The sequence below is a fragment of the Oncorhynchus kisutch genome, linkage group LG11 (assembly GCF_002021735.2).
Source record: "Oncorhynchus kisutch isolate 150728-3 linkage group LG11, Okis_V2, whole genome shotgun sequence".
In the NCBI taxonomy this organism is placed as follows: Eukaryota; Metazoa; Chordata; class Actinopteri; order Salmoniformes; family Salmonidae; genus Oncorhynchus; species Oncorhynchus kisutch.
This window is the reverse complement of record NC_034184.2, coordinates 52,350,306-52,365,560: the sequence shown is the minus strand read 5'-3', so window position 1 is coordinate 52,365,560 and position 15,255 is coordinate 52,350,306. Positions and strand designations below refer to the sequence as shown.

General features: G+C 40.5%; 1 protein-coding gene across 1 annotated transcript in view; it reads left to right on the top strand.

Annotated features, from left to right (window-relative positions):
* Positions 1-12,173, top strand: part of LOC109899556 (N-chimaerin) — a 53,870-nt gene extending 41,697 nt beyond the window's left edge. Inside the window, exons 10-14 of the mRNA XM_020494895.2 lie at positions 4,504-4,677; positions 4,869-4,946; positions 5,300-5,437; positions 5,540-5,645; positions 8,544-12,173. Coding sequence (XP_020350484.1) covers positions 4,504-4,677; positions 4,869-4,946; positions 5,300-5,437; positions 5,540-5,645; positions 8,544-8,715 — 668 coding nt within the window. The 3' untranslated portion in view covers positions 8,716-12,173. The remainder of the gene's footprint in view (positions 1-4,503; positions 4,678-4,868; positions 4,947-5,299; positions 5,438-5,539; positions 5,646-8,543) is intronic.
* Positions 12,174-15,255: the final 3,082 nt, after the last annotated feature.

Below are 15,255 nucleotides of genomic sequence, written 5' to 3'. Positions count from 1 at the left end.
ATATGTGGTCAACTATAAATACCTAGACTGTGAACTCTTCTTCCAGACTCATATTAAGCATCTCCAATCCAAAATTTAATCTAGAATTGGCTTCCTGTTCCACAACAAAGCATCCTTCACTCAAGCTGCCAAACATACCCTCGTAAAACTGACTATCCTGCCGATCCTCGACTTCGACGTCATTTACAAAATAGCCTCCAGCACTCTACTCAACAAATTGGATGCAGTCTATCACAGTGCCATCCGTTTTGTCACCAAAGCCCCTTATACTACCCACCATTGCGACCTGTATGCTCTCGTTGGCTGGTCCTCGCTACATATTTGTCGCCAAACCCACTGGCTCCAGGTTATCTATAAGTCTTTGCTAGGTAAAGCCCCACCTTATTTCAGCTCACTGGTCACCATAGCAACACCCACCCCAGCAGGTATATTTCACTGGTCATCCCCAAAGCCAACACATTCTTTGGCCGCCTTTTCTTCCAGTTCTCTGCTGCCAATGACTGGAACGAATTGCAAAAATCACTGAAGTTGGAGACATATCTCCCCCACTAACTTTAAGCATTTGCTGTCAGAGCAGCTTACCGATCGCTGCAGCTGTACACAGCCCATCTGTAAATAGCCTATCCAACCAGCTACCTACCTCATCCCCATGTTTTTTTTCTGCTCTTTTGCACACCAGTATTTCTACTTGCACATCTATCACTCTAGTGTTAATTGCTAAATTGTAATTACTTCGCCACTATATGGCCTTTCACCTGCCATATCAATTGTGTTATAGTCTCAGACATTATTGTAACATTTCTAGAAACTTCAAAGTGTTTTCTATCCAATGCTACCAATATATGCATATCCTGGCTTCTGAGTAACAGGCCGTTTTCTTTGGGCACATCAGTCAGGCAGAAATTCAGGAAAATAGACCCTACCTCTAAGAAGTTTTAAATAAAGGTCAAATATTTTTTGTTGTTGTAAAAGACAGTACATATTATGGCAAGAAAAGCTGAAATAAGCAGAGAAACGACAGTCCATGAACCTTCAGTCAATTTGGAAATGTTCAAGAACTTTGAAAGTTTCTTCAAGTGCAGTCGCAAAAACCATCTAGCGCTATGATGAATCGGGTTCTCATGAGGACCGCCACAGGAACGGAAGACCCAGAGTTACCTCTGCTGCAGAGGATAAGTTCATTAGAGTTACCAGCCTCAATTGCAGCCCAAATAAATGCTTCAGTGTTCAAGTAAGACAGCTCAACAACAACTGTTCAGAGGAGACTGTGTGAATCAGGCCTTCATTTTGCAACCGCCTTGTCTTTATGAGACAGAGTTTGTGAAAGGATTATCTCCTCATGTGTGGTTCCCACCGTGAAACATGGAGGAGGATGTGTTAAGGTTTGGGGTGTGCTTTCCTGGTGACACTGTCTATGATTTATTTAGAATTCAAGGCACACTTAACCAGCATGGCTACCACAGAATTCTGCAGCGATACGCCATCTTTTCTGGTTTGCGCTTAGTGGGACTCTCATTTGTTTTTCAACAGGACATTGACCCAACACACCTCCAGCATGCGCAAGGGCTATTTGACCAAGAAGGAGAGTGATGGATTGCTGCATCAGATGACCTGGCCCCCACAATCCCCCAACTTCAACCCAATAGAGATACTTTGGCATGAGTTGGACCGCAGAGTTAAGGAAAAGGAGCCAAGAAGTGCTCGGCACATGTGGGAACTCCTTCAAGACTATTGGAAAAGCATTCCAGGTGAAGCAGATGGAGAGAATGCCAAGAGTGGGCAAAGCTGTCACCAAGGCAAAGGGTAGCTATTTGAAGTATATTAAATACATTTAGATTTGTTCAATACTTTTTTTTGGTTACTACATGATTCCAGGTGTCATTTCATAGTTTTGATGTCTTCACTATTATTCTACAATGTAAAAATAAAGAAAAACCCTTGAATGAGTGTGTCCAAACTTTTGACTGGTGCTTTATCTAAATAAGGTATGTTTTTAATTTAAAAAGTCAACTTTATTTCAGTCAACTGAAATAAATTCATTAAGTCCTAATCTATGGAATTCACATGACTGGGAATAAAGATTGCTGGATATTGGTAGGAACTGGAACACGCTGTTGTACTCATCGATCCAGAGCATCCTAAACATGCTCAATGGGTGACATGTCTGAGTATGCAGGCCATGGAATTGTGTACAGATCCTTGCGACGTGGCTGTGCATTATCGTGATGGTGGTGGATGAATTGCATGACAATGGGCCTCAGGATCTCATCACTGTATCTCTGTGAATTCAAATTGCCATCGATAAAATGCAATTGTGTTGGTTGTCTGTAGCTTATGCCTGCCCATACCATAACCCCACCACCACCATGGGGCACTGTTCACAACATTGACATCAGCAAACCGCTCGCCCACACGACGCCATACACGCACGCCATACACGCTGTCAACCATCTGCCTAGTACAGTTGAAACCGGAATTAATCTATAAAGAGCACACTTCTCCAGCGTGCCAGTGACCATTGAAGGTGAGCATTTGCACACTGAAGTTGGTTACAATGCCGAACTGCAGTCTGACCCTAGTGAGGAAGACGAGCACGCAGATGAGCTTCCCTGAGATGGTTTCTGACAATTTGTGCAGAAATTCTTTGGTTGTGCAAACCCACTAGTTTCATCACCTATCCGGGTGGCTTGTCTCTGACAAGTGAATGTTCGTGATGGAGTGATGAATCACGCTTCACCGTCTGACTGATGAATCTGGGTTTGGCGGATGCCAGGAGAATGCTATCTGCCACACGGCATAGTGCAAACTGTAAAGCTTGGTGTGGTCTGGGACTGTTTATCAAGGTTTGGGCTAGGCCCTTTAGTTCCAGTGAATGGAAATATTAACGCTACAGCATACACTGACATTCTAGACTGTTCTGTGCTTCCAACTTTGTGGTAACAGTTTGGGGAAGGCCCCATGACTGTGCACAAAGCAAGGTCCATACAGAAATGGTTTGTCAATCGGTGTGGAAGAATTTGACTGGCCTGCACAGAGCCCATTGAACATCTTCGGGATGAATTGAAACGCCGACTGCGAGCCAGGCCTAATCGCCTAACATTAGCAGTAATTGTGTGATGGCGGGGGTGCAGGGCTTTGTTCCAAACAAAAAATGACAAGTGTTCTTGCTCTATTTCTTCAAAGTTAATGCTAGGAGAGGGAAAAAAAGATGAAGGCTCTTTCCTTTAGTAATAAAAGTGCTTTGGAATTAGATTGGAGAGGTGTGTATGGCCACTTTGAGACACCAGTTAGACCTCTCACTCAAACCCTTGTAATCATTTTTTATCTTGCACCTCTGTCTCATTTGTTATACGCCGGAACTTTTACAGATGTGTAAGCTGGAGCATTGGTACATTGTGGGAGGCAAAAAGTCTGTCTGGAGAGACTAATTTCAAGGATTAATATAACTGTTTATTACGGCTTTTCCTAGCACGGAGGCTTGCTACACTCACACATGCAACTTTCACTCCGTTGACGGAAGTCTCCCTCTGTGATTTCGGCTTAAGGATATGAGTGATTTGATCTGGAAACTCTTTTTGGGCTGGTGCTCAGTGGGCTAGCCTCTACCAGTATGTACCAGTTTGCTGTGCCCTACTCCTTCAAGACCACACACCTTTAGCCCCTACTGCATAGCAGCCTGTGAGGAACAACACCAAAACGTGTCAAATTAAATGAAAAAAGCTTGTCATATAAACGTGTGTATCTCAAGATCACATGGTGGTCATTAGTTCATTGCCTACTAGCCTTTTCATCATTGAGATGCCATCCTTAAGATGCCAAATCATATCAGAGCATCATCTCACTACTGACCTTGCACTGAGAAAGAAGTTGACGTCACAGGATTTAGACTGCTGTCTGTGTGTGCTGTATTCTAGGTTCTTTATCGGCCAACACAAAATACCACTCCGATAGTAATTTTTCTCAAAGTTGGCAGAATGTCAAGTGCATTCACTAACGCCAGTACATTGGTGCTGGCATAAGTGACTGTAACAACCTAAGCATTATGAAACTTTAATTCTTTCAAATAGCCCTATCGTAGCAAGTTAGCAATAAATGTATGTTTGACACTTTCCCATTTGCCCTCCATACAACAACAACAAAAACTACCACCATCAGCAGCCTTGGCAAACCACCCGACATGCTCTAGTTTTCAATGCCACTTTTAAAGGCAAATTGATCAGAGACCTTAAGAAATGATGTGCATGATAGTTTGGGTACTTACTCTTGTACTTTTCTTGATTAGAAGTATTTGTCTCTTTCTAATGTGTAATTGCTTGATGCTCTTGTAATACAGGGCTCCCTTGCAAAGGAGACTGGTCTCAATGGGACCGCTTGCATAAATAAAGGTTCAATTAAAAAAAGACACAATCTCCTTTTGGAAATAACATTGAGGACAGTCTTTATGCATTGTTAAATTAAATGATACAGCATTTTTGCTAATCCCATCTTTTTTTTTCTCCCCAGATTGCGGTTTGAATGTCCACAAGCAGTGTTCCAAAATGGTGCCAAATGACTGCAAGCCTGACCTCAAGCATGTCAAAAAAGTATACAGTTGTGACCTTACGACACTGGTAAAAGCCCACAATTCCAAGCGACCCATGGTGGTGGACATGTGCATACAAGAGATTGAGTCTCGAGGTGAGCAGTGGAAAATGACCCACTAGGGATGTTTTTTTGCTATAGGGTGATGGTTTGACAACCTCCAGTAACAATATTCATGTTACTTTGTTCAAATTTCCTGATGAGTAATGGAGAGACGTTAATTTGATGAAAATGTAAAGCTGTTTAATTCGTCATTGTCTTTCTCTCCCCTCCTCCTCTAACTGGAGGTGTTCAGTCTGAGGGCCTGTACAGAATTTCAGGCTTCAGTGATCTGATTGAAGATGTGAAGCTGGCTTTCGACAGAGGCAAGGTCCTTTTTTCTTTGCCACCGTATCTCATTCAGTTGCCTGCTTTCTGGGTGGGGCAGTCAGTGGGTATCAATTGGACTTAGGCCTGGACAGCATTTTTCAAGCACAAGATTTGGGAGAACTAGGTTGGACAAAAACTGATTTCATTGTTTATTAATTACAGTTATTTCATTGTTGATTGGCCTTACCTGATAACTGCCATTGAGTGCCTACTGAGTTTATAATCTCTAGACCGACTGCACAACCACAGAACTATGTCATTCTAAGTTATCCTTTTGGATGCTTGGCATCTTTTTAATTAACTGCCCCATCTATAGCCAAGTTAAAATCCTCCCTCTGTCTCCCAATAGATGGTGAAAAGGCGGACATTTCTGTGAATGTGTATGAAGACATCAACATAATCACTGGCGCACTGAAACTGTATTTCAGGGATTTACCCATTCCTCTTATCACGTACGACGCCTACCCAAGGTTTATGGAGGCAGCAAGTTAGTCCTAAACTTAGCACGTTTTATGAATTTTTGTTATTGGGTACTGTATTATGGTTCCTGTACTGCAGACGCTGACTGTGTGCGTTTGTCGGGTTCTAGAGATAACGGATCCAGACAAGCGGTTGGAGGCCCATCATGAAGGTCTGAAGCTGCTGCCACCTGCACACTGTGAAACACTGTGTTATCTCATGGCCCACTTAAAGAGGTGAGACCAGATATCGTTGTATATTATGGTAAAACAGGCATACCAGTTCCTAGTCATTGAGAAGAGACAATGATTAGATGTACAAGTCTATTAACAACAATAAAAACAAAAACATCTGGAGACGTCTGGATTGCATAAATATTTGCGCCCTTGAAGCAATACTTGGTGGAAGCACATTTGACAGCCATTAGGATGTTCGTTTTTTGGCCACAATTTAAAAATGGCTAATATTTGTAATTTTCACACCACTTTGCACTGAGCTGGAGGCAGTATACGTTTTTAAAGCATATACTGTGGCTACTTCGTAGTTTGAAACCTGAGCATTTTATGACATAATATGATGGATGTTTTACCTTGCTTCAATGTAGCCGAGACAAAATCTCACTATCAGTGGACGCAATCATTTTATTACTGACATTAAAACTAGTAGCTTATTTCTCGTGTTCTATTGGTTTTCAACTTTGTTTCATTGTCCGGTAGCCAAATACAAACTTGTGCGTAGCCTACTGCCTTGTGCGTATTGCTGCCGTAATAATGTAAAGAAATAGTTTATCAACGTTTTAAGCTAAACATTCTGATCTGTTGCATCAGATTCATTGCTTTAAAAAATGTATGGCACCTAGGCCTACTGGTTTTATGAATTTGAAATATATCGTCCCACAACTCTCCCAGAGTCTGTTTGGGCTATTTCTTTCTCGACAAGCTGACCAATAGAGTAGAGAAACTTTTCTACTATGGGGGATCGTAGATTTCCTTAAGTAATTTGAATTAAATTGATAAAATAATATTGCCTAATTAGCCTACTCCTTGTCGACAATAATTCAAAATGGACTACTAAAGCATGATTTGGCCACAGAGGATCATTAACTTCAGTCGGAAGGAAAGGCAGTGAGCGCTGCAAATACAAAATAGATGATTGTTGAGTTGCAACTGTCACTGAAAAGCAGAGGCCCAGCCAGGCATATTACAGTATTTCTAAATTCAATCACAGGAAAACATATATTTTGGAAAGCAAATGGCTATTCCTGTAAAGAGAAGCAATGAAAGACAGTAGTATTTTAGCTATCAAAATGTTCAATTTAATTCAGAAACAACAGTAGGCCTATAGTCGATCTTATTGGCACCAGCGGAGAGCATCGGCCACCAGCTGAGAGCATCGGCCATATGAATATATGTACCACTCGAGTTTGTTTTTGGACAATAATTTCCTCCTCCAGTTTAGATGGACGTCATATTCTATTTGTCTCACCTTATCGTTGGCCTATTTTAATGGACAAAGTCGTTTTTATTGCTTGTGAGTTTCAGCAGAGTAGGCTAAATAGATTCTGCTAACGTCTCCAGATATAAAGTGTAGTCGAATTGCATTAAATGTGTTTTTCATATGCAAAGAAAGAAATGTATCTGATATAGCCCAGGCCCTTACACTATATTTGCTCAGCCATGCATTGATTGGTCTTGTTTTGCAAACAGTGATTGCGTTATGATTGAGTCATCACATTTCAAATAGTAGGCTAACTTACACACGTCTGCAAATGTGATGATGCATGGTATTTTATATTATAAAGGTGCATTTTTATGGTGAACATTTGCTTCCCCAAACTTTAAACTCGTAAATTGTTTATTTTACCTTTATTTAACTAGGCAAGTCAGTTAAGAACACATTCTCATGTTCAATGACGGCCTAAGAACAGTGGGTTAACTGCGTTGTTCATGGGGCAGAGCGACATATTTTTACCTTGTCAGCTTGGGGATTCAATCTTGCAACCTTCCGGTTACTAGTCCAACGCACTAACCACTAGGCTACCTGCCGCCACAATAATAGTATAACGTACTGAACTAATTTCTTATGAGATTTTAGGATGATTGTGTGACTGGTCACATTTTTCTCATGTGGTCAAAAATAAAGGTAAAATGAACAATATTAGGTTCTGTAATATAGAATGCTATCATTATGTGACCTTGTAGACATTGATTCAGCTTTGATCTAACTTTATTAAACAAGCATAATTCGCCAGAGTAGCTTGTTCTCTGGGCAGCTGAACGAATAGATCAGAGACTGTTTAAAGTAGAGAATCCAGCACATGCGCAGACGCTTCGGACCTTCAGCTTTCGTGAAGAGGGGTGCAGAGAAGATGGGACTGCAGCCACTCCATTAAAATAAATCTGCAACATCGTCCTCCTTCCCTGACCTTTCCTAAGTATTTGTATTTTACAATGCTCTTAGAAGACAAACAAAATTGTTTTTAGGATGTTTGTTTGTTGTAACACCTTGTCTATTGGCATGTGCCAATAGACAAAATATGTGCATTTATTGAAACAAAACACAGGTATGCTACAGTTAACACCATCTGCTCTAACATTTGCTCACTGTACATGATTCAAAGCAGCACTGTAGGCGTACATAATTGAAGATCTAAATATATTTTCCCATGAAACTGATGGAGATCAAATGGTTGGCATGCAGATGCTGCATGGATGTTTCAATGGTAAAACTTTAAGAATTATCATTCACAATTCACAATTGACAATGAGAAATGTGGTGGGTGACCACAAAAATGTGTGCGTAAAGTAGATGTAAAGAATCACATGCACAACGTGTTTCGGATCTTCAGAGACCATCTGCCAATGGCGGTTCTAGTGTTAAAATGAGTAAATGTTTGTTTAGCAACTTATTGTGTGACCTAGGGAAATTCTTAGCACAAATACTTATGCAATAAAGACCAAGGCCTTTTTTTTAATTATTAAATGTTCATATTTTTTACTAGGCGTGTTATGTTTAACAGTAGGCAATAATTGTTTTATGGTAGAAAACTCAATGGTTTTGAATGAGCATTGAATGAGCATGTCAATGACACTTTTTTGTTTGTTGCTGTTACCCTTTCCTGCTCCTCTTCAAAGGGTAACCCAAAATGATAAAGACAACCTGATGAATGCAGAAAACCTTGGCATTGTTTTTGGGCCCACCCTCATGCGTGCCCCAGACTTGGATGCGATGACGGCACTCAATGACATCCGCTACCAGAGACAGGTGGTGGAGACGCTCATAAAGAACGAAGACATTCTGTTCTGAAAGGGGATGACAAACAATGAAGGAAACTTAAATCATGAATAAGTGATTTACTCATAATTTAGAATGGAGGAAGTGACAATTGTGTTTTTGAATATTTTCCCTTTGTTAAACCAAGACTTTAATAATAATGGAGTATTTGAGCCATTGTATATTCTCTCCCAATCTCAGTGAACCCTGTCTGAAGAGATGTCTGTTGGGTTTGGATCACGTACCTTAGACTTGTCTTTTGCATGTTCACCCCCCCCCATTTCTGTCGGGGGTAACTGATGGAACACACATTCCTTCTGGATAGCTAGTATGTGTTTTGTTTTCAGATATTTTCAGACACCAAAGAGATAGAGGACTCATCTTTATCTCTGACATTATAGTGTCTGTGACAGCATGGGCAGTGCCATTGAAGCTACAAGCCATAGGAATCCCCACCCTGTTGGCTACTTTTACTACTTTAAAATGGTGTAAGCCCTCAATGTCCATGCCAAAACGGGTTATGTCCATGATGAGTCCTATCTATTTTCACAGGTCACACTCACTCATTAACGGCTCTCTCTGATCTTGTACTGTAGATGTGTCTCATTGTTTCATGATGGGGTTATTCTTCTTGTGAATCACTAATGTACCTGGGTATAACATCGGTTAAAAACCTTTTTAATTTTGTTTAATGTTGTTTATGTTCTTTTACATTCAAACACCTTTTTGAGGTGACTTATTTTTTAAGAGATGCAGTGGGATATTTATATAATTTCAGCCAGTAGTCCTAGCACTCAAGCCATAATGGGCGCCTTAAATGTACTATGTCATATTAGCGGTGTGTCCCGGTACATCTCAACGGCATTTACATTATAATGACATGCCACACAATTGGCACTCACTGCCCCTACTGTCAAAGAGCAGCCAATGTGCTCAAGCCTCCCACTTTTACCTTGCAGCATCATTGTATGTGATGGTGCCTTTCAACCTTCCTATCAACATTGTCTATCTGTTTTGGTTGTTTGAAGTTTATTTAACTAGGCAAGACAGTTAAGAACAAACTCTTATTTTCAATGAAGGCCTAGGAACAGTGGGTTAACTGCCTTGTTCAGGGGCAGGATGACAGATTTTTACCTTGTCAGCTCGTCAGACTTGAAACCTTTTGGTTACTAGTCCAATGCTCTAACCACTAGGCTACCTGCCGCCCCAGTGTCTGTGTCCCTTTATTCCCCGGGTCAGACTATGGCAAAATAACTTAAACTGTATATTTCCTGAAAAAAATGTGTGCTTTCTTTAGCTGTCTAAAAGTAGTAGTAGCGACCGTAGTAGTGGTAGGTTTGATTGATTGTAATTAATATCAATAGCATTAGTGACAGTGGGAAGTTTATGTTGAGTTAAATCTGCAAAGTTTGGTCATCATCAAAGTTTGGTCATATGCGCATCCTTAAAAACATAGGCGTTGGGCTAATAAAGAATACTAGTATAGAACAAGAAGGCCTACACACTGTTAAAGCTCCCAATTCACCGCTTTATTGACAACGTTTCGATCTGAAACGGATCTTTGTCAGGTCAAACAAACTGAGTGTTCACATCCCAAATACAGTCGTGGCCAAAAGTTTTGAGAATGAGACATTCATTTCCACAAAGTTTGCTGCTTCAGTGTCTAGATATTTTTGTCAGATGTTACTATGGAATACTGAAGTATAATTACAAGCATTTCATAAGTGTCAAAGGTTTTTATTGACAATTACATGAAGTTGACCCAAAGAGTAAATATTTGCAGTGTTGACCCTTCTTTTTCAAGACCTCTGCAATCCAGCCTGGCATGCTGTCAATTAACTTCTGGGCCACATGGCAGACACAATGGCAGACCATTCTTGCATAATCAATTCTTGGAGTTTGTCAGAATTTGTGGGGTTTTGTTTGTCCACCTGCCTCTTGAGGATTGACCACAAGTTCTCAATGGGATTAAGGTCTGAGGAGTTTCCTGGCCATGGACCCAAAATATCGGTGTATTGTTCCCTGAGCCACTTAGTTATCACTTCTGCCTTATGGCAAGGTGTTCCATCATGCTGGAAAAGGAATTGTTTGTCACCAAACTGTTCCTGGATGGTTGGGAGAAGTTGCTCTCTGAGGATGTGTTGGTACCATTCTTTATTCATGCCTGTGTTCTTAGGCAGAATTGTGAGTGAGCCCACTCCCTTGGCTGAGAAGCAACCCCACACATGAATGGTCTCAGGATGCTTTACTGTTGGCATGACACTGGACTGGTGGTAGTGCGTGCTCACCTTGTCTTCTCCGGACAAGCTTTTTTCCGGATGCCCCAAACAATCAGAAAGGGGATTCATCGAAGAAAATGACTTTACCCCAGTCCTCAGAAGTCCAAACCCTGTACCTTTTGCAGAATATCAGTCTGTCCCTGATGTTTTTCCTGGAGAGAAGTGGCTTCTTTGCTGTCCTTCTTGACACCCGGCCATCCTCCAAGTCTTCGCCTCATTGTGCGTGCAGATGCACTCACACCTGCCTGCTGCCATTCCTGAGCAAGCTCTGTACTGGTGGTGCCCTGATCCCGCAGCTGAATCAACTTTAGGAGACTGTCCTGGCGCTTGCTGGACTTTCTTGGGCGCCCTGAAGCCTTCACCACAATTAAACCGCTCTCCTTGAAGTTCTTGATGATCTGATAAATAGTTGATTTAGGTGCAATCTTACTGGCAGCAATATCCTTGTCTGTGAAGCCCTTTTTGTGCAACGCAATGATGACGGCACGTGTTTCCTTGCAGTTAACCATGATTGACAGAGGAAGAACAATGATTCCAAGCACCACCCTCCTTTTTGAAGTTTCCAGTCTTATTCGAACTCAGAGTGATCTCCAGCCTTGTCCTCGTCAACCTGTGTTAACGAGAGAATCACTGACATGATGTCAGCTGGTCCTTTTGTGGCAGGGCAGAAATGCAGTGGAAATGTTTTTGGGGGATTCTGTTAATTTGCATGGAAAAGAGGGACTTTGAAATTAATTTTAATTCATCTGATCACTCTTCATAACATTCTGGAGTATATGCAAATTGCCATCATACAAACTGAGGCAGCAGACTTTGAAAATTAATATTTGTGCCATGACTGTACACATTTCACCTCACATGACCATTGCCGACATGACGCATGGTGGGTACAAAAAACATTTGTATATCTCCAATAATTAAATAACAATGAGATGGGTGCATTTAATTGTTCCATAAAATATATATTTACAAAATAACCAAGTGGGTAACCTGGAAGGCAAAACAAATCAAAGTAAAGTAACATTCACGTAATAAGTGGTCTGATATCAGACCTCTAGGAGAGACAGTACACAAACGGTGAATCAATACAATTCCCTTCTCAATAATAGTTATCGGTATCTCCGCCCATCCTAAGAGTCTTAACACGTTCAATGCCAATGTATCTCAGAGTTAATGTTGTGACGAGCCTCCATGAAATGCGCAGCAACAGGGTTTCTCTGGTCAAGGGTTCTGATATTAATGTTCTGTGTTCTGCCATCCTTGTTTTCAGAGGTCATTTTGTTTTTTTCTAGATAGCATATACCACAAATACTTTTGATCGGGTATATCACATTTTTTGAGGAACATGTAATGATGATAATCTTAATGGCCTTGCCCGTAAAATGGTGATTGAACATTGTGCATTTGTGGTTTAGTAAGGTACTCTGTCACCACTTCTTTGCTCCAGACCAGTGCAAGGGGGAGTTAGAGCACTGATTGTGCTTTTGGGTCCTACTGTGTGTCTAACTGAAAATGAATGGGTGACATAAACCTAAATAGAAACTGATAATTGTGCACGACTTCAGTATTACTTACGAAAACTGTTGTTACACTAAGGTTTTTATAATTTTATTTTGTTCTTACTGTAGGCCACTCCCGACCAATCACATTGTACAGCGCCTAAGTAGTGCAACGGTCTAAGACGCTGCATAGCTATGACGCTACAGATGCTGGTTCAATACATGTGCTGGCCTCGACTGGGAGACCCATGAGATGACTGAAGGTTTTTGGTTTCTCTCCCTCTAAAAACATAAATCATTCTAAATAACAAACTGGCTTTCTTTACAAATTATTAACTGTCTCACCCCATTTTGAAGAATTGCATTTTTCTCACTCATTTTATGTTATTTGAAGACGAAATCATATAAAAAATATTGTTGTTTTCTGAACAAAGTGATTATTAATTTAGAATTAAATAAAAGCCCATTGGATATCTCACAGATGTATTATTAACCCTGTTATTAGCAGGACAATATATTGGTCATGGCTTCCGAGTGGCGCACAATGGGCTGCCTTGCAGTTCTCCAGCTGTATCCACTGAAAGCGCACAGGGTTCAAGGCACAAGGGCACGGGATGGGCCGCAGAGCCCCACACAGAAGACTGACCTAGCCCATAGGGGAGGGGGTGGACCCACTGGCACCACTTCAGGGGTCATTGCACTAATAATGGCGCTGACTAAGGACATGTTCCCTCTGTTCTTAGTGCCAGTCTGCACATTCAAACTAAAACAATGTAACTAATAATGACATCTTTATCATTATTTTATTAATGAAAGCATAAAAATACTCTTTCAAACAGCCAATGTTTATTTAGTTATGGATCCATAACGAATTACTATGGGAATAAATATGACTGAATTACAGAAATATTCTCTGTCATTTTTGGCGGAGAGTCACGTCATATTTTTCAATATACTGTAAGCCTACAGTAGTGTTGAGTAATGTGCTGTTAAAAGTGGTGTAGGTCTTATTTATTTAAAGAGCATATTGAAGTTAGAAGCAATAGGATTTGAATTTGCCTACAACTATTTTAGCACCGTTTCGGGATGCTCTGAGACAAGCATTGGGGACTAGTCTTGATAAATCAATGAGATTTTTATTTTCACTGAATCTCCGTTTGGGTGTTGGTTAGACTAGAATTAGATAATGAGGGTGTAGAAATGTTACGCTCTTAGTGTAACCTTTATTTAACTTGGCAAGTCAGTTAAGAACCAATTTTTATTTACAAGGACAGCCTACTCCTTACTCCCCGTCGGGGAATTGAACCCCGGTCTCCCACGTGCCCGCAGGAGATTTTTTATTTTTTTGCTAAATAGCCAGGCACTGTACTCCCGACCGCCACGTTGTACATATTTTCTGTTCCATCCTAACGGAAACACAGGGTTTTTCATTTTCCTTGGAATAGAAACACCATAATATTAATCCAATTAATTAAGAAAGTACCAGTCAAAAGTTTGGACACATCTACTCATTCCAAGGTTTATCTTTATTTTTACTATTTTCTACATTGTAGAATAATAGTGAAGACATCACAGCTATGAAATAACACATGGAATCAGTTAAGGACACATTCTTATTTACAAGGACAGCCTACTTTTCCTCCATTTTGGGGAATTGAACCCCGATCTCCCGCGTGCCTGCATTCTCAAGTACAGCCATTATTGAACGCTATCAAATGCTTCTCAAAGATGCCCTTTGGTGGTCAAGCTAGCACTTGCCCTCTGGTGGTCAAACAAGCACTAACTACCATTAATAGTACCATTGGTTCATACTTAAATAACATGCCATAGAATTCTGCGGCACCGTGCAAGCTGCGCCACAGTACGCTGCAACTTTTAATGGAGGAATGACTATTCTAAGCCTGTAACAAGGTCTGTGAGAGGGTTTTAGTCATGTATGCTTAGTCATGTATGCCATGTATGTTTTTTTGGCAAGAATTAACCAATATCACGACATGCCTTGCTCATATTGCTATCAAAATATTTGATTCCTATCGAATTGTCAATATTGGTGCCCACTACCAATTTTCCAAAATGTAGGGCCCTATAAAATCTACTTTTTTTTTTCTCTTCTCATTTTTTTCCCAAATTCGTTTTGGTTTCAGTTTTTCCCCTTTTTTATTATTATTATTATTATTTTTATTTTTTCGCTCTCAAAATGTCTAGCACTCGTGATTGTAGAGTTTGCTAAACAAATGGCCACTGGATTGATGCAAATAATCATATAATTCTGCCAGGTAGGCATACTGTAGGCTACTTTGTAGTAACATTTAATTGAGAAGGTTTTTGGGAAAGCCTTCCCATCTCTACCAGAAGACGGTTATCATTAGCATCATCGATAACGGCTACACAAAGTGTGGACATAACCTCGCACCACATACATCTGGGGGCATTCCTGTGCTATTTCAGAAAGTTGCAGGAAAATACGAATCACTGATGAATTTTGTTCACGTCTTATTAATTTAGTATAAAAGTTATTCATTTGCCCAAGTCCAATACATTTTTTAACACTGTTGAATTCTGTTTTAATGTTTGTATTCCGTTTCCTTCCACAATCTCCGGAACACAGATTTGATAGAGCCCTAAAGATTATACCAAACCACGGCAAGACTGCCTTCCTCGAGCGAAGAAGTGGGACTTGTGGCGGGATAGTGTAATTAAAATGTTTAAGAACAAACACTAACGGATCAGTTATACTAGGCACTATCTCTAGCAATCAAACTACTGGAAACCAGTCATTTTCTATGGGGGGAGGA